This window comes from Lutra lutra, chromosome 3 (assembly GCF_902655055.1).
Source record: "Lutra lutra chromosome 3, mLutLut1.2, whole genome shotgun sequence".
NCBI classification, from domain to species: Eukaryota; Metazoa; Chordata; class Mammalia; order Carnivora; family Mustelidae; genus Lutra; species Lutra lutra.
In genome coordinates, this window is record NC_062280.1 from 198,663,954 (window position 1) to 198,690,781 (window position 26,828).

The following is a 26,828-nucleotide window of genomic DNA, read 5'->3' on the forward strand; positions in this document are numbered from 1 at the left end:
AGACCGCCACAGTTAGGTTGCCAACAGAAAAGCACCCATCATCATGATACGAAATCAAGAAAACGTATTTTCTTTACAGCCTGTGAACTCTAACGCAACCTTATGAGACCAAGGGTAGAGCGAACAGCCATCACCAGCGGACTCTGAAAAGCAAAAGGTCCTCTGGATGGCGGAGCACCCAGTTCTTCTATTTACTATTTACTATTTATCCATTTATTATTTACCCAGTTGTCTTAGCTCGAGGTGAGAATAAGCCGACAAGACACACATTCCATAGCGCCCACACACACCTCCAGAAACGCAGGTCACCGCGGGTTCCCGAGAAGCGCCTCACCGTGGCACCGATGGAGGGAGACAGGGCGAGGACTCCAGACACCGCCCTCCTTTCCCAACCACTTGGCTTGGGACTTGCTGGCAAATTCACTGCCTGTTGCATTTTTAAAATGCAGAATGTGGTTCTACACATGGGACTCCAACGGCTATGTTTGTATGGATGGCGGGACTCACTGGAGGTGTGAGTCGAGAGTCCAGAAACAGCATGTGAATCAACGGGGAGGGGATTATGGCAAACCCCAGCAGGTGTAATAAAGTAGTAAATGGATTAAAGGAAATCAAGGCCTGCAGCCTGGCACACCCCCGTGGACAGTAGCATCCAGGGAACGGAGCCCTCCACATAGGACCTCACATGGAATGCCAGCGCCTGCTCCGTAAGGCCTGGGACAGCTGGGGAAGAAAAGCACTCCCGGTCCAGGACTGGTTTCCCTGGAAAGCGGATCCCATAGGTTCACTGTTAACCTGAACTAGGAAGAGTGTGCTACAGCCACAGAGAATGCTGACCACAGAGACACAGCACACGCTGTCATCGTGCCAACCTCCTCCTTGATCCTCGGACATGGGAAAATTCTACCCGAAACAAGAGATGTGAACGGCAAACAGCTGGCTACGAAAACAAAATGAACACTGCACTGTGTCTCCCCAAAAAGCCTGACATGGCATCGGAAGGAAATGCAAGAGGCACATCCGTGTAAGAGTTTCCAGTGTCTTCGGCTATATATTTTTAGTACTTAATTAGTATCTGGCTCTATCACTATGAGACCCGTTGCAGATAAGGCTTTCATTCTCATTTTAACCATGGAATGCATGGAGGCCTAGAGCCCGATTAGCTGATTCTTACAAGTTTCTCATTGAGTCAGCGCTAAAGCCAAAAATAGAAATGAGGTCAGCCTGCACCACAGTGCATGGTTTTTCTAGGTCACTAGAGCAAGCTGGTTCCCAGCAAACTGTTAAACAATTCACCAGCATTAACCTATCCCCTTTTATGTCCGTTTCACAGGTGGGAGCACTAGGATTCTGATGCTTAACTGACTTGTCACATGTCACCGGGTGACTCTCACACACTGCTGGGAACAGAACTCCGAAATCGGACTGCCAGTCCTCGCTTGAGCACAAGAACACATTCTTTCCCAGGGGTCACCGGAACGCTTAAGCAATCCGTACATCCCAAGAGCTTTGAAATTAAGTAGCCAAGAAGGCAGTGACTCCTCCACCAACAAGGCTCTGGTTATCTCCCACAGTTGTTTTTTTTTTAACTTTCCCACTCCTTTGTTCAGACAAAAGTGCACATGAATAATCTAAGAGCCCGTGCCCTGTCCAAGGCAATTACGGGCACCAGAGCGGAGCCAGCAGACAGGATAAACGTTCCAACATCTCCACCGTTAGCTGGCAAACAGCACTCACTGCGTGCAGGCCAGATGACTTCTCTGAGCTGTTAGCAGATCTTTACGGCCGTCGCGGGGAGAGCAGAGCTGGTTGTGCTGCTCGTGCGCAAGCCAGAGTGCGCAGCTGCAACAGCGAGACCACAATGGTGGCCACCCACGTGCTGGACCTCGAGACAGGACGTGTACAGTCCGAGCCCCCGAGAAATAGCCAAGTCATCTAGTTCCCATGCTGTGTTAAAGGCAAGGTCCCAAACATGGCAGCCACGTACTCGTGCCAGGCACAAACAGAGCCCACAGCCCGTGTTCATCCCAGTCAAGTACATTTCAATGGAGGAAGAAAAGAGAAGTTGGTAAAATATTACACAAAAGTTTTGATGCATTTGCATTCAGCAGTTTTACTCTTCAACGTCAGTGCGATGTATTATACTAATTACAAAAAAAGTGGATGTGCCAACGATACAAGTGATCACCACTGCAGCCTCAAATGATGGAATTCAGAACTTAGAGAGGAAGACCAAAATGCCATCGTTATAAAGACGAAAGAATACAGCCATGGAGAATAATCTTGGCATCCAAATCAGCCATTCTAAATTGGGCATGAAATAGAGTTTCATGGATGGAGTAACTTAAAAAATTTTGCATAAAATTTTGCATAAAATATGTATTATCTAAAGCAAGGAGATACTTTTTTTTTAAAAAATCCATAAAATATGGGAACAAAAGATTGTTATAATATCAGTCATTTCCCTTCCTTTTAAAATGCTTATGGAAACAAGTACATAATGGAAATCAATCGCCAAAGCCTTACCCCTTCCTGTCTACGTCAGAAATCCAAATTCAAATGAAGGTCCCAGGATGGTTAATTTTGAAATAATGTGAAGCTTCCAACTTTGAAGGGTAACGTAATTACCAACGACAAACACCACCAGCGAAGAAGCAGGCATTGGGTCTTACCATCAGAGACCATAATGTGCCTGTTTCAATGGTCAGCATGGGGTCACATTCTTTCAGTTAAATTCTGAATTAATTTCTCACATCTGAAACAATATGACCGTAGGTCTTTGCAGGGCACTGACCCACAAGCAGAAGTGTCCCGCTGCCCCAGGCGGGCCGGCCACAGTGGTCGACCCCTGTGCAGCTACATGCGCTTGGATTCATCTGTTACGAAGCAGAACAGACCCAACGAGCGATGTTAACTAGATTTAGTGGCTGCATTTCCATCTCTTGGAAGTAAACACTTTAAAGGAATGTAGTTTTGCTCATCCACAGTGTGTGGCACAATCTTTGAATTTGGTAAAATCGATGTGTGGATGGGATGAACCAAGCAGCGGTGAACATGACCGCTGGCGGAAAGCAAGACTGTGCGCGTGCCCCCAGAAACTGACAGCACGGTGCACGACGGTGGCAGGACCACTGGGCCCCTGGGCCCCCTCAGCCCCTGGACCCCCTCCCCGGCCTAAAGCCCCATGGGCACCGTCAGAGCCTGGCCGACACGTGCGCCCGTGGCCGAAGCGGCCGCAGGGAGAGCAAGCCGTGGTCGGGACATGACACCGGATCAGCTGTTTCTGTCATGGGTGCCTGGAGATTTCAATTTCCACACAAAGCTGCAAATGATTGAAGGAATGAGAGCATTTGCTTTTGGAGCCAGAGCTCACCAAGAACTCAGTGATGGGGAAATGATGGGTCGCAGTCAGTCAATGGGTGGCGTGGGGATTCGGCCAAAAATCCCACAAGAGCGATTCTTTGAGCCCAACAACCGTCAGACATCTGCAGGACCATTTCCTGAATGCCGACACTGCTGGGAAAGTGGTGGGAAGTGTCACGGGGTCCTGGAAAATCTGTGTGACGAGGCCCCACTGGGAGCTCCATCCACACTGAGAAGCCTGACATCATGGCGGCAGGGCTGGCAGGCGGCCCAGGAGAGGCGGGAGGGGACACACAGCTGGAGGTCAAAACACTCTCCTAAGGGGAGGCCACGCACACCGATTCTCCTTTGCAGGGGCACATACACGGATCGCTGTAAGAACGTACGTACGTTAACGTAAAGTATACTGTGCTTCTTTGATGAATTAAACATAACATGAAGATTGTTTCCAGTAACCACTCTATCATTACTGCTGTTTCGTGCATTTAGTATTTCAACATTAAAGCAGGAAAGAGTAAAGCAATCATGGTCAGGAAGCATGGCTACTAATCTTTATTTTCTTCTCCGAACTCTGATTTTCTCTGTCAAACCCTGGTGATGTTCAGCTTGAAAGTCAATATTTGGAATCTTTACATTGTGCCTCTCCAGCAAATACGTGTTAAGAGCTGTCGCTACAGTTCTTTATATACAAAGAGCTCCGTGTACATAATTATACATGGAGGGGGAGAAAAGATGAGTGCTTAAGAGATTGTTCCTAGAAACTAGGACATTCCCACCTTTACAAATTCAAGGGAAGAGAAGAATCACAAAGTTGTAAAAAAGAAAAAGAAAAAAATCCCCCAACCCATGCCCTTCGAGTTCATGACCTGGTTTGCTGTCAGGTCCATTCTCTTCCTAGGAGCGCTCTGGACCCATCCTGCCTCTGCTAACCCATGAGGGTTGGTCTGGGCAAGGAGACCCTACCCGCCTCTCACCATGTAAACACGGCCAGGCTCGTCGTGACTTCTAGGGATGCAGTTGGTCAAGTTTGCGTGGAGAATGGGGCCAACCGGCGTGCTGAGCCATGGGAGTGGGAGCTGGCACGAAGGCCTTTCTTTCCTTCTGCCCACCTGCACAGCCCATTCTGCAGGGTTCCTGGGTGGAAATGCTGGGCCAGTAACAGAGATCCAGCTCATAGCTAAGGACCCCCCATGCCCAGGTGATAGCTTGTCAGCCTTAGAGCCCACAGATACAGCACTTAACACAGAACCCTCTCCAAGTCACCATGTCTAAGGACAGATTCCCTTTGGATAAATCCCAATATTGAAACACTTCAGCCCATGGTAAATTCTAGCACAATTCCTGGGAGTCTCAGCACTGCTGTGAAGCTCGCTGGTAGAGCTCAGGGCTCAAATCATGCATAACACAAAACAAGCAGAATGACAGGACAGAGGAAGTGGGCGCACAGATCTATTTCTGATTACTGCGCTTCTGCAAAGAAGCGAACCCTAGATACCGTGATCTACAAAAGTCCACCCTGTACGTCAACTTGTGAGAAACAAAGAATTGCAAAGAGTTCTTTACAAAATACTTCCCAAAGAATGGTCATTCAACACAAGAACTTGGAAGAGCTCTAAGCGGTGTCCTAATATAAAACTAAAACTGTTCCGCTAGAGCCATGGAGAGCAAACAGTTCAGCCTCACTGATCTAGCAGAAAATACTTTCTAAAGTGGAAGGCACACGAGTGCTGAAAATCCCACCTGAAAATCTTCCAAAGATCCTCGGGACTTACAGAAAGTTCCTGACATTGCTCCCTAGCTGGAGGCGAGGACATGTGCTTCGGTCATGTGTCTCTTACAGTCTTTCTGAAAAACCAGCCTAACACACTTTCATTAATTCTTCCTCTGAAGCAGTAATCTGCACAGAGTATTTCTAAGTATAAATATTTAAGCCATTCCCCTGAAGGAGTCAGCTTCCCAAACTGGAAATAAGAAAAATATTGTGGTAACTGTTTTCCAAAGTCTCTTGGATGTATTCATTCAAACCCTGCATCTAATCTTCCTGACAAAGGCCATCTGATCAATAGTTTATTTCCGTTTTCCCGTCAAACCACAACCGAATGCCGTCTGTTCTCCAGAAACATTTGTACCTCCTGTCCTCACGCTCTATTAAACACGTTCAGATTTCAGTGAGAAGGTTCACATCTCTTGATGGCTTTTCCTGCACAGCCCACGCCTCCCGCTCTGCCCCACACCCCACCTGTCCACCACCTCCTGGGCCAGCCCCCCCTCCCCCGGGGGCACTGTCCAGCCAGGCTGAGAGAGAGATGCTCCCACCTGAAACGTGTGCATTCCTGCTCCACCCGTACCATCCCTGGCACCCGGGCACAGCCCCAGGATCTCAGCTGAACAGCCCTCCTCAGGGAAGACCTCCTAGACACAGGCGATCTGAAGAAAACTACTACATCTACCTGACCCTGTTCAACGAAGGGGCTTTGAGAAGCTCTTGTAGGGAAACCCCCCAGGGCTCCAGCTTCTCACCACTAGGGGGCGCGAAGGGACTACACTGTTTTCCCATTAGACCCGCCTTGACCCTGAAGCCTCCAGCCTTTTTTCTTAAATATTCATTATATTAACATATTAACTATTCAGTGCCATCGAGATATTAGCATGAGCACAGCTCAGAGAAATCAGTCTGATAAGGCCTAAGAGACAGAACACCCAGGGAAAGAAAGAAGTCTAATTAGAATGAAGTAGGATGCTAGTAACCTCAACACCAAGGCCCTTGGTGGCAGGTGACGGGGTGGACCCCACCAGTAACATGAATGATGGCTACTTCTCAGACTGCTGTGTCCACGCGTTCCGTAAACTCAGAGTATCTGGACCGAACAGTAATACAGGGAAGAAAGGGTGAATTCAGTTTTCTAAATGACTGCACAGAAACAGCACACACTGGAAAAACTTTAAGTCCTACAAAACACTCATGAAACAGGTACAGCTAGGGCAGCCGGGGGTCTCCAAGAAAGTATTACCGACTACCCAACCGCCAGGAGGACTTATTTAAAGTCTTCCCTCTGGTCCCTTCTACTGCAAGTTTATAGGAAACATATATATAAGGAAATTTGCCCATTCTCCTGATTTTTGTCATCTGTGAAGAGAAAACATCCACCCGATTTTTAATGGCTTCCAGAAAAGATGATTAACATCTCCCTTGCTAAAAACTTGATTTCATGATATGGAGTTCTCACGGAAGTCAGAATCACAAACATCTCTACCTTATCCTATCACTTTACATTCTGCTTCCCATAAACAGACATAAAGATTGTGTTTTAAAGCAGAAAAAGAGGGGCGCCTGGGTGGCTCAGTGGGTTAAGCCGCTGCCTTCGGCTCAGGTCGTGATCTCAGAGTCCTGGGATTGAGCCCCACATCGGGCTCTCTGCTCAGCGGGGAGCCTGCTTCCTCCTCTCTCTCTGCCTGCCTCTCCGCCTGCTTGTGATCTCTGTCTGTCAAATAAATAAATAAAATCTTTTAAAAAAATGTTTAAAGCAGAAAAAGAGTACAGGAAGAAAAGGTGCTTTACTGTAGCTCGGACCCTCGAAGTGGCTGTAGCAGGTTGTCTATGTTGCACACTGCAGGGAGTAGGGGACAAAATCCAGCTGTAGCTCAGCACCGGCCAGTGCGGGGAGGGGGCAGTGGTCAGGAGCAGCAAAGCTACCACTAGAAAGAGACCCTACACAGGGGGTCTCTCTATGAATGAATGCTTACAAGGTTGCACTGGGGTGGGGGAGAGAATGACCCTGCCTGGGAAGAGCTACACTTCCACTCACCAGCACAAACAACTTTTTTAAGTTCCAAGAGACTTATCAAAATTCGACGTCATAACTTAAAGATTTGGGGGATGGTGAGAGGTTGCAGGAAGATAACTGACGGACAAAAAAATAACAAGATCATTCACAAATAGCAAGAGGTAAGCAGCTCTCTGAGTTTGGATAGGGAAAAAATACATCTTTTATTCAAAAAGACAGTTTACTCTGTTTCCACTATCGCTAACCTTGAGATTTGAAGAGATGTGTTCTATGTGATCAGTGAATTTGAGAAACAATTTGAGTAACTCGAACTGAATTTGGGCAATCAGAGCATAGTGCCTAAATAGACCATCAGTGAGGATGTCATTCACCTGAACTTGGAAATGCCTGTGGGTGTGTGATGAGGTCCTGGAAATGCGTGCATCCTGAACAAAATCAGCACACATTAAAGTCAGGAAGCGCCACGATCCAGGTCAGGGATTTTTTTGGAGTCTGTGTTAACAGTAAATAAGAAAAATGCAAAAGAAACATCCTGACAATAGTAATTATAATTAATAATACAAAAGGCATGCAAAATAACCTTCAACTTTAACCTTGAGAAAAACTGCCAACTGGCAATTAGGAGAAAATATATGTGTGTGATTTCTTTTTTTAAAAAAAGTAGCTTAAATGCTACCATCTACCAAAATTAGGTCTTATGGGTGTCCTGCCATGGGCATTCCCTGTTCCCCAGAACCTAGCACAGAGAGCACACAGTAGGTGCTCATTAAATATTTTGAGGAGTGAATCCAGAAACACAAAGTGTTAAAGATTCCAAGGAAATAATATAAGCCCACCAAGAGGACAAAGAATTAGAGATCCTATTTTCAAACCTACTGCAAAACAGGCATCCTTGCTCTGGGTTAGCCGAGGAGATCTTACTTCCCACCTTCTTGTCTCAGTGAGGGCACAGATAACGCTGTGCGGTGGGGAGAACCTCGGCCTCCAGCACCAGCCACTGAGACTCTGAGAATTGGGTTTGCCGTCTTCCAGATGGGATGACGCTACCTGCCTCCCACAGGACTTGGTGAAGGGTCCAATCTGATTTGAGAATTCCCCTGCTCTGCACTGCATCAGAGACTGCGCCCGGGATCACGGACCGCCTGTATTTACACACAGAGAGTTTGCATTTACCATCACCATTTCTCAGTCCATCCAGCCAAATGCATTTCCTATGAAGCCACACACTATCTTAGAAGGGAAAGAAAACACAGGGTCACTTTTTTCCCTTCCCAGCAGTCATGACCCATAATTATCTCATTCTTATTTTTGAGGCTAAATTGGACAATGGAAAATAAGGATTTCTTGGGTATTAAAAAGGATAGGTTTTCTCTTTTAAAGAAATTCCTCATTTATCTGATGCACAAGGTTTGTTTTTTTTTTCTTAATTAATACATCTGATATTCTCTCCCAGCTTGGAGTATTGTTTATTCCTCACATGAGCCTGAGTCTGTGGGGCCACATGGTCACCAACTCGTCCATGTCCCGGTCTGGGGCCCTGCTCTGTTTGTAGCCACAGGTGTCCGATGTCAAAAAGATTTTGTTTCCTCTCGCTCCGGCAAAGGTTACGCTGCATTGCTAACAACATTCTCCCTCAGCGTGCGGCAATAATTTCAAGACATCATTAATCATGCTCAGAACCCAAAAGATAAGAACAGTTCCGAGGAGCTGAAATGTGACAAGTCAATTCTGCCCGTACTACGTACTACATAGTGCAAAACTGGGAGAGCGGAGGCTTTGCAACACCCACAACTCGCCTGACATCGGTAATTTGAAAAAGCTGTGGTCAAACACCATCATCTCAATTAATAACTGAATTTTAACCTATTTTCGGTAAACACCATTAATTCCCTTAAAACATGTACAGTCATTCAAGGAAAGAAATTAGGCAAGATACTGAAGGGGTTTCGTGGATCAAGATGTTGATTTTATGTCTGAATAGCTAAGTAAAGCGTACGGTTGCACCATCAATACAAAATCATGGTGTATAAATGAACACAATAAATAACTAGTTCTTAATACTTAAAAACAGCCTTCCCTAAGAGGGCAGATGCCCTTCACCACAATGTTGCTCACAGAACTGGCAAGACTGTTTCCAAAAGATAATGTGGAAATACATTTTAAGCCAAGGTATGGCCAAAGTATTTTAAAAATTGAAGTTAAGGGGCGCCTGGGTGGCTCAGTGGGTTAAGCCACTGCCTTCGGCTCAGGTCATGATCTCGGAGTCCTGGGATCGAGTCCCGCATCGGGCTCTCTGCTCAGCAGGGAGCCTGCTTCCTCCTGTCTCTCTGCCTGCCTCTCTGCCTGCTTGTGATCTCTCTCTGTCAAATAAATAAATAAAATCTTTAAAAAAAAAAATAAAAATAAAAATAAAAATTGAAGTTAATAGGATCTTACTTAATGTCCTTTTTACCATATTTACTTCGTAAAGGTCTCAAAGGTTCAATAAGACAGTTTCTTGCTTTTTTAATTCTAATTTAATGTCAATAGAGTAAAACAGTGTTCTTTGGCTAGGAGAGAAGATGCAGAAATTTGCCTAAATTGCATTACAGTTTGTAACCTAGAGAAATTAATGTTCTCATAAAAAACAGATTACAGATTTGTAGAGTCCAATGTGTGGGATTTTACTTTGTATTCTGTATTTAAATTAAAACAAAAAAATCAGAAGACAGATAACCCAACGTGTAGATGGGGATGTGGTGCGTGGAGAGGACGGTCGGGCCACACCTGCCGCGGCGCCTGGCCACTCCCCAATCCGGGCATCCCGCACCCGACCGAGGCCATTTCTCCTCGGCCAGAGGAGGCTGATCGGCCGAGTACCATGGAGTGGGCTCCTAGCGTCCCCGGCTCCAGACAGGAGCGCGCGAACTTTCTGGTTCCCGAGCTCCCGCAGCGGGAACCCCCGGGCGTCTCTGAAAGCATGGTGGGCCCCAAAGCCAGCGCTTCCCCACGGGGACAGCGGATGCCCGGGGCTGGAAGCAGCTGTTCGAGGCTCCGCGAAAATCCTGCGGTGGCACATCTGGGTCCAGAGGAACCACCGCGTCACAACCGGGCGCTCGCCAGCTGCCGCAGGCCCCGAGCCCACCGCCTCCCGGCGCCGCCCCCTGAGGCCACGGTCAGGAAACGGACTCGGCTCCCCACAGGGCTGCGGCCCCGCGGCCGAGTCACCGCGACGCGAGTGACCGAGGTTCGCCTCTGCAAGGACGCGGCCTCGGACGCGCTGGAGCGCACGGGGCTGCGCGGGGAGCCCAGCACCTGCCCGGGCTCCGGGACACGCGCGCTCAACCGCCGCGGAGGGGAGCAAGGTCCTTGTCAAGCGGCAGAATCTGGGGGCGCCCGGGTGGCTTGGGTGGTGAAGCGTCCGCCTCAGGCTTGGGTCGCGACCCCAGGGTCCTCTGGCCGAGTCCCTCATGGGGCTCCCTGCCCCGCCCGGAGCCTCCTTTCCCTCTGCTGCTCCCCCTGCTTGCGCTCCCTAATAATAAAATCCTAGAAAAACAACAGATTTTAAACCTCTAACCCCTTCGCAGAGATCCCACCCGCGGAGCACCGCTTGGCCTGGGAATGGCCTTAGGGTCACGCCGCGAGCACGCCTGTCCCTACGCCACCTCGCCGGCCCCTCACACAGGCGGAGCCTGTTAGGGCCGCGGCAGCCCCGAAGGCGGGGACCTCCGTGTCGCCGTGCGGTCGCACACCCAGCAAAGGGGCGACGCATCAGTGACCGCTCGCAGGGGCAGTTCCCGAATCACCGCGTCCCCCCCCCCCTCCGTGGGGCTCGCGGCTCCCAGGGCTCAGCCTGTGCGCCCCGTCCTGGGACCGAGACGCCAGACCTCCGGCGCTCCTGCTCCTTCCAGGGGACAACGTCACCGCGCGCCCTCCCGCCACAGCAGCGGAGCCGGAGGATGTCCGCAGGGACCCGGAGAGGAGGCGCTGTGTCCCCGAGCGGGAGAAGATGCAGCATCCCCCGGCCCCCTGCATTAGGAAGCAGAGGGTCTGGGAACAAGACTGTCCGGCCCCTTCCACCCTGGTCCATGAAACCCTGACCAGACCAGAGGCAGGAGGTCAGCCCAAGGCCTTGCAGAAAGATACACACTCTGCTTTCTGCCAAATAACTTCACTTTCATAAAAATATGTCCTTTAACCATGTGGGTCTTATATGTGGAAGTAAGACTGCAAGGGGTCCGTCATCCATGGAAATTTCCAAACCATCCAATTTTCCACCCCAAAACTAGGGCAAACATGAAAAACAAGGAAACAAAATTGGAGGAGGGCGTCTAACTCGGGAGCCCTGAGCACACTGCCCCGATTTTAGGTGCCTCCTCATGGAATGTTCAGTTTGCCTTTCCCTGGCCCAAGACCCTAGCTCAGCTCTGGTCCCTACAGGGCTCACTCTCGCAGCACTGTCTCCCTCAGAGCGAATGGCAGTGTCCAGTCTGGGGTTTATGGGTGCCGTTACTCCTTTAATGTTTTCCTGTGCCGTGAGATCGTGAGGGCCATGAGGGCAGGTGTCACACCAGCCCCGCTCCCCACTGCCTAGGGCCATCAGCACACTGCCACACAGAGCAGAAGCCAGTAAGAACCCCAGAATGAAGGGTGGGTGGGGTGGGATGGGATGGTAGACATTACTTTTCTGGCTCCGGAACTCCAGTGGATCTTACTATAGAGAGACTTTGTTCCTTCACCAATCTTCTAGGGGAAGCCATTTCAAAATCAAGCTGTTAGCTGGACACTAAAAGTCTCAGAATTCGCATCAGCTTACAGCATGGATTTCCTACCTAGAATCAGTGAAATCACAGATGACCGTCATGTGCTTTAATGGGACATCCATCAACTTCACGATCACACAAGATGTGTGTAAGGGATTCGTGTGTAAGGGATTCGTGTCTATCCATTGCCAGAAGCACCTTTCAGCTCTTTGTAGGCTGGTCTGGAAGCACGTGGTCAGCACCCCCTCATGCTAAGGAAGGGGAACCCCTATCGAAGGACCGGAAGCCGGGAATGATTTCATGGTGGAATAGCAGCCACCAGCCAAGAACCACTCATTGTTAGCTCCTCGCACTCCCCTGCGAAGCAATGGGGCAGCCGTTTAACATCTTGGGGCCAGATAAGCCTGTCCTTTTATAAAACCGTGTGCTCAAGCGGCGGAGGTGGGCTCAGCCACGGTGGAGACCAGACTGTGTTCAACTGCACCTTTAACGTTTCTGATGGATTTGCCAAAGGGGAAAGAAGACAGAGGGGGCACCACTTCCCAGCGCATCTGGTCTGCTCGTTACCACTGACTAATTCTTCCTTTGTGTGATGGCGCGTTGTGCTGAGCCACTTAACAAGGACGAGGGTTCTGCAAATATCATTTTTGTGGGTGCAGCTTTCCACGCCCACGCAACATAATTCCTTTGCCTCCTTGCGTGCCGTCTAGAAACATATTTTCAATGTTCGTGATACTCTACCAACAAACAGGAGGAAAACCCAAATGCACCATTTTCACGTGTCGGGGTTGGGTTTACGGTGTCTTTGATCTTGAATTAAAACACACAGTCGCGTGTTACTCCTTCCAGAAGAAAGCTGTATTCCCGACAAGCAATGTGTTCTCAGGATCCTATTTACCAAAAAAAATTTTTTTCTCCCCATGCACAGTCAAGACGAGGGCCGTCGGGGCCCCACACTGGGATGACAGCGTCCACTCACATGAGGTGTGTTAGGCTTTAAAAGTCACAGGACACAATAGTCCACTCAGGAAATTTGATTTTCTGCTACTCCTTCTAAACATGGAAACAAGATCAAATCACTATTTTTAAAGCCGCACTAAATGAGTTGTGTTCCAAATATAGCTGAAAAGCAAAAAATGTCAGGTTTTTTATGATAGTAATGGATCACAAGTGTCAGTGTCTCAGAAGCACATGAAAAGGGGCAGATTTGATGGAGTGGAGAGAAAGAGGCAGAGGGACGGAAGTGGGGCAGCACAGCCCATGATACCTCCTACGCTATGGGACGGAGGCATCCCCATGGTGTCCAAAGCTTAAGTGAGACTTCCACGTGGGGCTTGTGGGCAGAGTAAGATAAACCCACTGAACATAGATCTGTTCGTACTGACTTCCCTATGGCATATGGTGACCATTGGTACCCTCGGGTTTAAGTTTTTTAAACATTTAAGGCCAAACAACTATTAAAAAAAAAAAAAAGACAAAAGTAGGTGAATGTGGGAACCCATGTTGATTCTCATGAGGATCTGCCAGATGATGAGTCATGTGTAATATGTGGAAATAGGAAATAGGAGACATCTGGAAAAAATCTTGGCATTACAAGACACCAGAAAAAACATGGAAAGGGGAAAGAGGGTGTATTAGCCCACGGGATCCGCCAAGAGGCAGAGAAGGAACGTGCCAGCAGACCCTGCGATGAACACCGGGTGCTCCCAAAGTGATCAAAGTAGGCACTTGGGGTGCCTGATTCCTCCCGTGGCAAAAATAAAGGAAAGTTCTCAAAGGTTCCCCTTGTAAAATCGAGAACAGGGACAGCTGGCTGGGGGAGGGGAGGGGCTCAGGCAACGCCTGTAATTACACGCCATGTCAGGAAAAGCAGCTCACAAAACCCTGCAGGGGGACTTGGAATGCATCAATGGAGAGCTGGGTCCCCTTATATTTTAAGGGATAAGGATTTTGAAAATGGACGTTAAAATCACAACACTGACTAGAAATTGGACAGTGTTTCCAGACAGACCTCCCAAGTGAGTGCATCTCATTTTTCCTGCACCAAAAGCATCCAAAAGCTATAAACATGCTTCCTAACAATGGTTCTGTGGTTGTGAAAACATCCTAACGTCTATTTAGTTGAGGTCCTGGGAGAGCTGCTGCCCCAGGTGTACCCAGTCCATGGCTCTGGTCTTGCAGACTTCACGTGGGAACTGGGACGCCCCCACCAGGCGGGGTCCACCTCTGTCTTTACACCCAGAAGCCCGCCCGCAGCCAGGCCAGCCAGCAAGCTCTGTCCCCTTGTCCACGCAACTTTAAAATTCCGCTACTGCCAAACTGACACGTACCCACCTAAAGATATTTTCAGTTTCCCGAGTGCCTTCCACTTGACCCTTTCAGCAGCTCAGAAACTGCGGGTCTAAGGCCCCCTTCCTCGTTCTTAGGGGAACGTGGTTGACATGACCTGATAGGACAGACTCAGCTGGGAGATGGCGAAGCTCACACGAGAATCACGGCTTTGATTCCACAAGACAGTGCTTCCCCAAAGGCTCTCCCCAACCTGACAGATAACCGGATGTATCTGGAGAACGGTACATGCTATGCCACGCCTTGGACACTCAGAAGCTTATTTAAGATTCTGAGATCCCCAGCTGGGAAACCACAAACAACCACTAAACTATAACTCAGTGTTCCCCAGATTCATTTGTCCTTGGAACGTTCTTCCTTATTCCATCCCAAAGGAAACATCTATTAACATCTCAAGATGCTCCTCAGATCATTGATTGGGGAAAGGCCAAACTGCACACTGTCGCCTTTTGGAAATGCTCAAAAACACTTATAAAAATAAAGATATCCAATCAGTATCAAAAATACCAGAAGTTATTTCAAATATGCTAAACAAATCTTAATTTTATGAACTAAACTTCAAAATATTAAGAGGTTTAGGTATTAATATTTTGTGGTAAGTAGCACTTTCTTCTGTATTTTGACTATATATTTCAAATTTTACTAGTAGAAAGATGGAATTTATTTTTAAAGAGACTAGATTTTGAAATTCTCACTAACAGATGGAGTGCAGTGTTTAGCAAATAGATTATCGTTATTATTAATTCATTATGATTAATCCAAATCAGTTTATTTGAAGTTTCAAAGAATTTATACAAAGTATATTTACTTCCATTTACTTGAAGAAAGCATTAACTCTCTAGGGATAAATATGACACCTTTAGTATTTAGAACAATGATTAATATAATTTAGTTTATGGGAAAAATATTTTCAATACCCCAACAAAAACTAAAAAAATGGTATATAACGTGTTTGTGTAATTCTATACTGAGTGAAAACAGAGTAACTAGTTGTTATATAAAGTATAACATACAAAGCACTCTAGTATTTTTTATTTCATAATGAAAGCATGGCTAAAAATACTTCTGTTATTAGCCATGAGTAAATGAAAAGAGTGATGAAATAAATATGTGAATTAATTAAAGACCATTCAATGTTGTCCCCATCTCAAAAAAAAAATTCATTTAATATTGAAAGAATGGTATGAGCTCTCTGTTGATGGTTGTAGGAGAAAGTGAGACCCTTTGTCATTAAAGCAATGTCAAACCCTGAGGCCTTTCTGAGCACCGTTAAGACGCACGGGCTAATCCCCACACTCCCATCCAGCGGGTCAGCAAGGTCTCTGCCAAGAGCAGCTGATGGAAAGTGGCCAATGTAAAATGGCACAAAGAATTAGAAAGAGGGAAGTCTTGTCTCCCCTCTTGTCTTTAGAAATGATTACCCTTACAGCATTCTTTGCACTTTCTTTCTTATGTCTTGTGCACTTGAGAGAAAGACCCTAAAAATACTTGTTTGTTATCTCAAAGTGCCTGGCAAAGTAGCGGCTGAGAAGGGCACGCGACGGACTCCCGGCCACACAGCAACTCTGAGCAGCCTGTGGAAAGAGAAGATGCCTCTCTCCAGCCATAGAAGAGGCTGAGAAACAAGAAGATGGCCCTAGTCTCTGACCGTGCCCAGAATGCCTAAGAAATGTGGCCATACTCACCTCCTGGGAAATCAAGGAGGCACGTCTACTACGTAAGAAACAGAGTGACTCCCTCTCGACCAGAGTGATGGATTTCCTACAGGACACAGACTGTGCCGGACTTCCTGAAGGACAGGGTAGACGCCCCGCAACACGCCCCCCCGACCCCTGTGTAGGTGCTCTGGGATCTTCTGATGCTGGCCCGAGAAGCCCGCCCCTCAGGGTTTTATTCTGAATGCTGTTGGAATGAGGACCCCCAAACGTGAGCGAATGCAGATTCCTTGGGCTGGGTTTCCCCTGAGCTGCCTTTAGTTGGGAGCGGGGCTCGGACGTGGGCATATGACCTCCGACCTGCCCTGTGTCACAGACAAGGCGGCTCCCTGTGGTTATCTGCTTAACCCCGTGGATGCTCATCTGCAACAGGAACGGGGAGGTCTCCCCACGGCCCCAAAGGCATAGGTTCATTTCTTTGCAGTCCCCCAGCAGTCCCTCCCATCACTAAGAGGAAGGCTTTGCTTTCCCGGGCAGGTGGCCAGCAGCACAGCGTCCACCCCATGGATTCAGGTGTAGAGCAACAGGAGCTTGCCCAAGACTTTAGGAAGCTCCGAACGGTGAGTTCATCTCCTTGGGCTCTCCCAGATCTCGCTCTCCTTATCCTGAATGACGGGATCTGACTAGCGCTTGAATCCTGCTGCTTACCTCACATTGCCTCTACGAGACGCGGCTGCCTCAGTGGCTCTCAATCCTGGTAGATTTTGCTCCCCTCCTCCCCCACCCCCAGGAGACATGTGGCCAAATCGGCAGACGTTCTGCTTGACACAGATGGGGGAGAAGGTGCTCTCAGCATCGGGTAGGAGGCAGCCAGGGGTGCTGCTAGGCATCCCGCCAAGCCCAGGAACTCCCTGCCACAAAGAACAAGCCCACCTGAAAGGTCAGAAGTACCAAACGCGGAGAGCCTGGAATAGCTGGTTTCTTCAGCTGGAAAATGGGTATAATAATAACACACATGAAAAATCAGCACCGCGCCTGACCCAAGGGAGATGTTCAATACACATCAACTCTCTTCTCTTTCTCACTCTGACACCCCAAAACCAGGATTTCCCTGTCCCGCCGAGATCTGTTGTGAATCAGCAGAAGCTAAAATTCAGTGTCAGGATGCAGACCGACGGGTTTGTATGGAGGTCTGCTGTGGGATGGTCACTGACTGTGGCAAACCAGCTGACAGAGCAGCCCGCCCTCCAGTGTAAGCCGGGAAAAGAGCATCCCACGTCAAGAGTGACATGAACATCCTCCCAGATTTCCAGGGCCCAAAACAGAGCCACTTCCAGACTGGCCAGACTTCTCCACCCTTCCAAATCAGATAAGGCACACATTCTAGACAAAAACAAATTCCATTTTCAAAGTTCTCTGCTTTGCGAGTGATCTGGGACTGGCCTATCTGACCACCGAGCAGCCCTGCATGGACCCCACATGCGGAGCAGACCGCACACTCAGCATAACGGCAGAGTGAGCTTCCCCCCAACACCGCTGGCAAGGATCGGGGTGCCAGCAAGTTCAAGTACACTGAGGTTATGAGATACCCACACAGTTCTCGTTATGTAATAGAAATACGGTAATTCTGTCTAACACAGACTGCTCCCAAGACTGTAGCTGGGAATGTCCCTTCCCAGAGTAACTTCGTTAGGGCCTTTTCTAGGATACACTGACTGGCCACGAGAACCGTTTTCTGGGATTCGTGGGCTGAAATCCTGTGTGCGTCCTTCTGCCCGTGAGTGACAGGTGATCCTACCCTACACCCAAGCAAGTCGGGGGCCATTAGTGGACACCTAGTGCTCCCGCACCCTACTTCGTCCCTCATCTTCCGGGCTCTGGGCCTCCAGGTCACTCCTCTGTCGGGACAACCGTACCATTTGTTCTTTCTACTGTTTCTCCTGCAGTGCCATCATTTGCCTCTAACTAACTTTGTTATTTACTTCAGAGGCATACCTCTCCCCTCTCTGATTTCACTTGGAGTTCCTTGTTTTGAACGCCGCAGAACAGAATGCTAGCTTTCCACTAGCATGGGCGCCCATGGTGAAAATACCTCAAGGACCTCTTACATAAAGTCCATTTTGGCAAAATGTAAATGGCCAATTCCCAAGCATACAGCGGTAACTCTTGGGAACCCGGTGCCTCTCCTACTATCTTACATAGTTGAGAAAATCAGGTTATCGAGCAAAAGAAGAGCTTAACTTTTGGCTATTTCTGCATACACAAGCATTCAGAACGCTAATCAGTTTAAGTAGATAACATTCCCAACAGCGCTGAGGTCCCGGGAAGAACACAAAGTCATTGTGCACAAACCAAATTAATTACCTAAGAGAAAACATCTGAAGATGGGAGCGCCGGCCAGGGAAGTGGAAAACAAACAGTTCTGCAGGACCTGAAGTCCTGTGAAGGCCTCGGGAGTTCAACTGTTGGACTCCGAGCAAGACCCCCAGGGTTCGATCGATAACTACGGGATCGTAACCCGACCTCAGATCTGCTGCATTAACACTTCCTTCTATCTGGAGAACAGAGGGCGTTCCACTCATGACATATCCATGGAAAACAGGACTTCGCCAAAAGTGACCTGGCAGCTGATCCTGGAGACATTCCAGTGTCCGTCGGTGGATCCTAGCAGCCAATCCGTGAAAGGGTCCCTCAAGGAGATGTGGAAAAGACATGTCTCAGAAACTAGGATTTCCACATTTCTGAGGCGGCTGACCCTCTGTCCCACTTAGGTAACTCCAACTCTTTCTGAGTTATGTGGCTCTGGTTAGCCCACTTTTAAAAAGAGGTCAAAACTCATTTAACTGGGGCACCTGGGTGGCTCAGTGGGTTAAAGCCTCTGCCTTCAGCTCAGGTCATGGTCCCAGGGTCCTGGGATCGAGCCCCGCATCAGGCTCTCTGCTCGGCGGGGAGCCTTGCTTCCTCCTCTCTCTCTCTGCCTGCCTCTCAGCCTGCTTGTGATCTCTGTCTGTCAAATAAATAAATAAAATCTTTAAAAAAAAAAAAAAAACTCATTTAACTTGTAGACATTGAAGAAGAGCAGAGTAACTCCTGGGAGAACCGCAGACACCCAGCAGGAGCTCGAACACAGGCCTGGAACCCGAACCACCAGGCTGGGCTTCCCTGGTTCACTGTGCTTTGGCACCTGACCAGCAGCGTGCCCAGGCCTCGCTCTGAGAACGGGGGGCAGTGGAGAAGGACCTGTTTCCCTCACTGATGTGCCGGCTGAGAATAAATGGGTCTGTTCTCTGACCTGGGGATGAGAGGGGGCCCTGCGTCTGAAATCCCAGCTCAGCTGTGCTCCACTCTCTCAGGCCATCGCGCTGATTATTTTAACATCAGTTCCAAGACAATTCATGGAAATTTAAAATGTCCTCTTTCTGTGGGGTGAAGGACCTCTTCCTTGGTCATGCATGCTGTGTGATCCATGGGACCTGAGATATTTCTGCTCAAGAGGAGAAGACGGCTCATTTCTTGTTGAAAGGACACAATACTAAACCATTTGGCTATTCCCCTAGATTTCAAGAGGCCTTCTGAATCCATTTGACAGTTATAGTCTTTGAAAACGCAAATTCAGAATGGCTTAACCCACAGCTTTCAGGTAGTTTATTTTAAATAATCTTTCTTTCAGAGTAATGTCGAAAATCCAAAGTGGGTGGAGACTGGGTGCTGAAAGAGCAGGGTCAGCCTGGAAAGGTCGTGAAGGGCCTGGATTCCGGATGTCTGGTCTGCTTGCTGGGAAATCTTCCGGAGGCTTAGCAAGGGGGAGAGCAGAATTCTACTCCTTCCACCCAATCCCAACAAAAGCACCAGGGCTTTCCAAGGTCAAGGCTCAGGTTGGCTGGTCACAGTGCGAGGCTGGCCCGAGCCCTCATCCCAAGGAAGGAGCACAGCCTAGTGGTGTGTCTTCATCCTCATCACTCCCTAGACCTTCCAGCACCCAAGTGGGAGGCTGGCCCTACAGCACAGTTCCTGGTCGAGAGAAACACAGACCCGGCCTCACCTGAGCATACCGGCCACCACAAGTGTTTCCTCAACGCTCAGTTTGAAAAGAAATGTTTTTGGACCTTCTGCTGGTGCAGTTGGGTGTAGATGATGCCCAGGACTGAGATGTGGCCCTGCCTCCTCTAGCAATACTTGAACCAAGGCCCTGACTAGCCATCCTCAAGGCATGTTAAACTCGGCCAAAAATACCTGGGAAGTCTACCTGGTTACATATTAACGGGTGGATTTGGGGTAAAAATGAAAATGAAGCAGGCTAGAAAGCACACACACAGAACAGGAAGTCTGAAAACCAGAGCCATGGGGGGATGCCACCACGGTCTGCAGCTGCTGGACAGCGGGGGGTGGAGGGGAGCCCGGAAAGTCATCAGAACGGACCGTGTTCTCTTTGAGAGTGAGTCACACGACCCCTGTCCCCCCGAGCCCTGATGCCTTCAGTTACAAGAAAAACACAGCGGTGTTGACACAGGCCTTCATTTCCCATCTGTTGACACAGGTCCTACTTTTTATAGTTTCAAGAATTTCTGTGTTAGCTCAGTGTGCCGATGTGTATCATTCAAGTTAGACCAAAAGGGGTGGGGGGAGACTGTGGTGTTTCTACACTTGCCTCTACTGTTAAGTCAGTCCTAGGAGTGCGCAGGGGAACTAGCTGGGAAAACTCGCCAAATAGGAAGACGAACAGAACATGAAAGTGAATTAGAGCTGACACGGCCGGTAAGGAGAGACGCCAGCATATTTTCACGTACTGCATTTATTCCGAAACGAGCCGGGTAATACTGGTATCACCAACTAGGAGCATATCTTTTTAAAAAAATAATGTTGGTACCTTTTATCAAGAGGCTAAAACAAAAACAAGACAAAAACAACACACACATTTTCTTCGTAGACTTCTCTGAATTTCAAGAGTGAGTCTGAGACCTGATGGGCCTCCAGCAGGCCATGAGCAAGGGAAGGAGCGTCCTGGCCAGGCTGACCCCCGCCACGCCTGGAGAGCAGGGCTCTCCTCTCCCCCCACCTGCCTCAGGCCCCCGCCTGTGACAGCCCGGCCCGACTGGCTACTGGGCTGTGCCCTCTCACTGCCATACCTGGTTTCTGGGGCCTCTCCAGGCAATTTCGGGATCCTGCAGTGTCGCTGGGGAAAAGCAGGCAGGCACCCGCTCTCACAAAAAACTAAAATGCACCCATCGATTGCCCTCCAATGAAAATGACTTATCCAGATCCATGGGTCTCAAACGGGAGGGGGGGACACTCGCTTAGAAAAAAATATTTTAATTTGACATTTGTCGAACAAGAACTATATACTGTTTTCATAAATAAATCTGGACAAGTGCGTTAAGGATTAAAAATTGGTTAAAAATACTAATTTGAGGGGCGCCTCGGTGGCTTAGTGGTTAAAGCCTCTGCCTTCAGCTTGGATCACGATCTCAGGCTCCTGGGATCGAGTCCCGCATCCAGCTCTCTGCTCAGCAGGGAGCCTGCTTCCCTCTCTCTCTCTCTGCCTACTTGTGATCTCTCTCTGTCAAATAAATAAATAAAAACTTAAAAAAAAAATACTAATTTGAATAAAGGCCCTCAGGTGCAATAGAAACTTTTCCTTTTTTGAGAAAAATGCTAAGTTTTATTCTGACACTTGGATTCCAAGGAATACTATTGGCCCAACAGATTTTCTGCCAATACACATATCCCTTCTTGAGTCAAAAAAGAAAATAGACCAAATCCCTTTTTCTATATTAATTGCCACTAATTATCAGCGTCTTTGGGGAACCACTGTTGAGATTTCCTAGACACCACATTAAGCCTGGTTTTGCCTCTTTATATCACTCTGGGGAAATTATTAAAATAGTATAAGGCTTTAGCACAAATGGCTGATTATTGGGTTAGATTTGATGTTTCTAATGATTTCCATATTAATGGCAATTCAAAACGAACTGTTACAACTTAAGCTTTGGCCACTTACCTTCTGTCCCTTCACTCCATGACAGTCACACTTCCCACAGCCAGAGCCAGCACAACCACCCTGGAAGGAAGAAAAAACATCTTTAAATAGAAGAACTCTTGCAAATTGAGGTCACTTTTTGAATTGAAATTATTTTGGCATCTTCACCCATTTATGGGAGATGTCCCACCCTATTATTATGAGCAAGACCTTAAAATATGAGATCGGATTTGCTCTAATGAGGTTATCACGTATATGCCCCGTGGCTCCTCTCTCTTGCCCTAACAGATGAAACAGCAAGCCTGGAGGAGAGCAAATCAAAGTATTGCTTGGTCTACAAAGGGAAGGCCATCATTAATACTTTTTGAAATTGCCTCCCTAGAGATGATTCTAATAGGACATCAACCGTATTTGTAAGGCTGTGATTCTGATTTAGCACTTTCAGACCTGAGACCAGGGAAACCGAGGGTCTAGGAGAGCAGAGTCCATGCTTTGTCCCTTGAATTCCCAAGGACACAGAAGCATGCAACAAACATGTGTGCAAAGAAGAAATAAATGAAGGAGCTGATGTTAAGCCCAACCTTAAAGAACAGACTTTTCATTCAGTTAAAGCTTAAATGAAAAGAACCCAAGCATGTAATAAAATCTGGAGAAAAGGAACATTCTCCAGAATAGATCACATGTTAGGCCACAAAACCAGCTCCAACAAATTCAAAGTCGAAGTCATACTATGCATCTTTCCTGACCACAATACCATGCAACTAGAAATCAACCACAAGAGAAAATCTGAAAGAGCACAGACACATGGACGTTAAATAACATGCTACTGAACAATAAATGGGTCAACCAAGAAATCAAAGAAGAAATTAAAAAGTACAAGGAAACAAATGAAAATGAAAACACAATGGCCCAAAATCCCTGGGGTGCACCAAAAGCAGTTCTAAGAGAGAGATTAAGAGCAACACATGCCTATCTCAAAAAGCGAGAAAAATCTCAAATAAAAAACCTGGCCTTACACCTAAAGGAGCTAGAAGAAGAAAAAACAAAACCTAAGCCCAGCAGAAGGAAGGAAATAATAAAGATCAGAACAGAAATAAATGATATAGAAATTAAAATCTAATAGAACAGATCAATGAAACCAGGAGCTGCTTCTTTGAAAAGATCAACAAAATTGATAAACCTCTAGCCAGACTCCTTTTAAAAAAAAGAGAGAGAGAGGGAGTGGGAGGACCCAAATAGGCAAAATTACTAATAAAAGAAGAGAAATAACAGCCAACACCACAGAAATACAATAAACACAGTATTATGAACCTATATGCCAACAAATCAGACAACTTAGGAGAAATGGATAAATTCCTAGAAACATACAATCTACCAAAACTGAAGCAAGAAGAAATAGAAAATTTGAACAGGCCAATTACTAGTAATGAAATCAGTAAAAAACAAAACAAAACAAAACAAAACAAAAAACCTCCTAACAAACAAATGTCCAGAACCAGATGGTTTCAAAGGCAAATTCTACCAAACATTTAAAGAGTTAATACCTGTTCTTCTCAAACTATTCCAGTAAATACAAGAGGAAGGTAAATTCCCAAATTCATTCCAATGAGGCCAGCATCACCCTGATACCAAAACCACATAAAGATATCTCAAAAGAAGAGATAACTACAGACCAATATCCATAATGAACATGGATGCAAAAAATCTTAACAAAATATCAGCAAACCAAATCCAACAATACATTAAAAAGATCATTCAACACAATCAGTAGCATTTACTCCCATGATGCAAGGGTGGTTCAATACTCGCAAATCAATCAACATGATACATCACATCAACAAGAGAAAGGATGAAAACCATATGAACATTTCAACAGATGCAGAAAAAGCACTTGACAAAGTACTACATCCATTCATAATAAAAACCCTCAACAAAGTAGGTCTAGAGGGAACATACCCAACATAATAAAGGCCATATATGGAAAACCCACAGCCAACACCATACTCAGTAGGGGAAAACTGAGAGCTTTCCTCCTAAGGTCAGGAACAAGACAAGGATGTCCACTCTCACCACTTTTATTCAACATAGTACTGGAAGCCCTAGCCACAGCAATCAGACAATATTGAGAAATAAAAGACATCCAGATTGGTAAAGAAGAAATAGAACTGCAGATGACATTATACTATATATAGAAAACCCTAAAGCCTTCACCAAAAAAACTACTAGAACTGATAAATGAATTCAGTGAAGTCTCAGGATACAAAATCAAGGTACAAAAATCTGTTGAATTCCTATATACTAATAATGAAGCAGCAGAAAGGGAAATTAAGAAAACAATCCCATTTACAATTATACCAAAAACAATAAAATATCTACAAATAAACTTAACCAGAGGTGAAAGACCCATTCTCTGAAAACTATAAAACACTGATGAAAGAGGAAAGAAAAAAACCCACTGATGTAAGAAATTCAAGATGATACAAGAAATGGAAAGACATCCCATGCCCATGCACTGGAAGAACAAATATTGTTACAATACCCATACTACCCAAAGCAATCTATACATTCAGTGCAATCCTTATCATAATACCAATAGCATTTCTCACAGAACTAGAACAAACAATCCTAAAATTTATATGGAACCACAAAAGACCTTAAATAACCAAAGCAATCTTGAAAAAGAAAAACAGACTGGAGGTATCACAGTTCCAGACTTCGAGTTATATTATGAAACAGTAGTAATCAAAACAGTATGGTATTGGCATAGAAACAGACACATAGATCAATGGCATAGAATAGAAAGCCCAGAAATAAACCCACAATTACGTGGTCAATTAAACTTTGACAAAGGAGGGATGAATATACAATGGAAAAAGACAGTCTCTTCAACAAATGGTGTTGTGAAGCCATATGCAAAAAAATGAAACTACACCATACACAAAAATAACTCAAAATGGATTAAAGACCTAAATGTGAGACCTGAAACCATAAAAATCCTAGAAGTCACCACAGGCAGTAACTTCTCTGATATTGGCTGTAGCAATATCTTTCTAGCTCTCTCTCCTGAAGCAGGGAAAATACAAGCAAAAATAAACTGTTGGGACAGTTGCACAGTGAAGGAAACAATCAACAAAACTAAAGGGCAACATAGAATGGGGGAAGGTATTTGCAAATGACATATCCAATAAAGGATTAGTATACAAAATATATAAAGAACTGATTCAACTCAGCACCCAAAAAATAAATGACCCAACTAAAAAAAATGGGCAGAAGATATGAACAGACATTTCTCCGAAGAAGACATCCAGACGGCCAACGGACAGATGGAAGGATGCTCAGCGCCATTCATCATCAGGGAAATGCACACCAAAACCATAATGAGGTGCCACCTCTCCTGTCAGAATGGCTAAAATCAAAACACAAGAAACCACAAGTGTTGGGAGAATGTCGAGAAAAAGGAGCCCTCGTGCTCTGTTGGTGGGAATGAAGACTGGTGCAGCCCCTTTGGAATGCAGTATGGAGGGTCCTCAAAAAGTTAAAACTCGAACTACCCTATGATCCACCAACTGCACTTCTGGGTATTTATCCAAAAAATACAAAAACACTCATTCAAAGGGACACGTGCACCCCAATGTTTATAGCAGCCTTATTTACAATAGCCAAACTATGGAGACAGCCCAAGTGTCCATCGATAGATGAAGGGATAGAGAAGATCCAAGATACACATACCATGGAATCGTACTCAGCCATAAGAAAGAATGGCATCTTGCCATTTGCAGTGATGCGGCTGGAGTTAGTACAATGTTAAGTGAAACAGGTCAGTCAGAGAAATCCAAATACCATATGATTTCACTGAATTTAAGAAACAAATGAGCAAAAGGAAGAGCTAGAGAGAGAGAGAAAGAGAAACCAAGAATCACTCTTAACTATAGAGAACGCACTGACAGTTACAAGAGGGGAGATGGTGGGGGCATGGGGATTAAGCACTCATCATGATGAAAAAAATAAAACAATATAAAGTAGCATCCTGTTAAAATAATAAATAAACAAATAAATAAATAGCTGGGGAGGAAGGGAACTAATGTGTTCAAAAGTCCACCAGGTGCTACAAACAACCACTTCTCATGTTGTCTGACCAGCTAACAGCCATACTGAGGTATGTGCTACCATGCCCATTTCACAGATGTGAAATCTGACTTTGGAGGTTCAATATAACACACTAAGATAAGGTAGACGCCAACTTCCATAATGTAAAACTGCCAGCACATTAAAAGATCAAAGTAGGATGATGCCTACGTACAGTTACAATTTTCTTAGACCCAAATTTTACATGAAGACAGACACAGAGGTCGTAGACAGAATATAAGGGGGCATGACAAGGAGTAAGTGAGTGAATGAGCTTTATTAGAGGCTGTGTATCTGGTGTGAGATAAAATGTGTATTTAAATTCCACTTCAAGTGATCATAGTTTCTCAAACATAAGACAACACTATGAATGGTACAGTCATCACGTGCAGTCTATTTTTTTTTTAACAATATCTTCAAGCCTTAGCCTCGCTGCCATGGAGATCTTCTGCGGAAAACAACGGCATCTGGAGATATTTACTCCATAAAGTGAAAATCTGAACAAGTGCCTCCAAGACAGTGAGCTGTTATTAATTTTATATTTTGGAAATGGGGACAGTTGACAACAGTCCAAACAGAGATGATGGGTCTGTTTCTTTCCCTCGCTCCCACTGGGGGCAACTTCAGCAAGCCATCTCATAACCTCCTAACTAAATCAAGCCGTGTGCCCAGTTTTGCTTCACCATCTGGGTTTTGGTGACCACTGGGATGTTTTCCCAAGAGGGGAGGTCAAAGTCTTAAGCCTGTGCTCCAGAAGGTTCATCCAAAATGCCCAAAGCCAAGTACTCAGTGACCCAAGAACCATGCCCCAACCATCACCATCTCCGGCCTC

General features: G+C 46.4%; 1 protein-coding gene across 1 annotated transcript in view; it reads right to left on the reverse strand.

Annotated features, from left to right (window-relative positions):
* The window catches only part of COL4A1 (collagen type IV alpha 1 chain), a 132,634-nt gene that overhangs the window by 52,707 nt on the left and 53,099 nt on the right, over positions 1 to 26,828 (reverse strand). Inside the window, exon 2 of the mRNA XM_047720395.1 lies at positions 21,893 to 21,952. Within this exon, the coding sequence (XP_047576351.1) occupies positions 21,893 to 21,952 (60 nt within the window). The remainder of the gene's footprint in view (positions 1 to 21,892; positions 21,953 to 26,828) is intronic.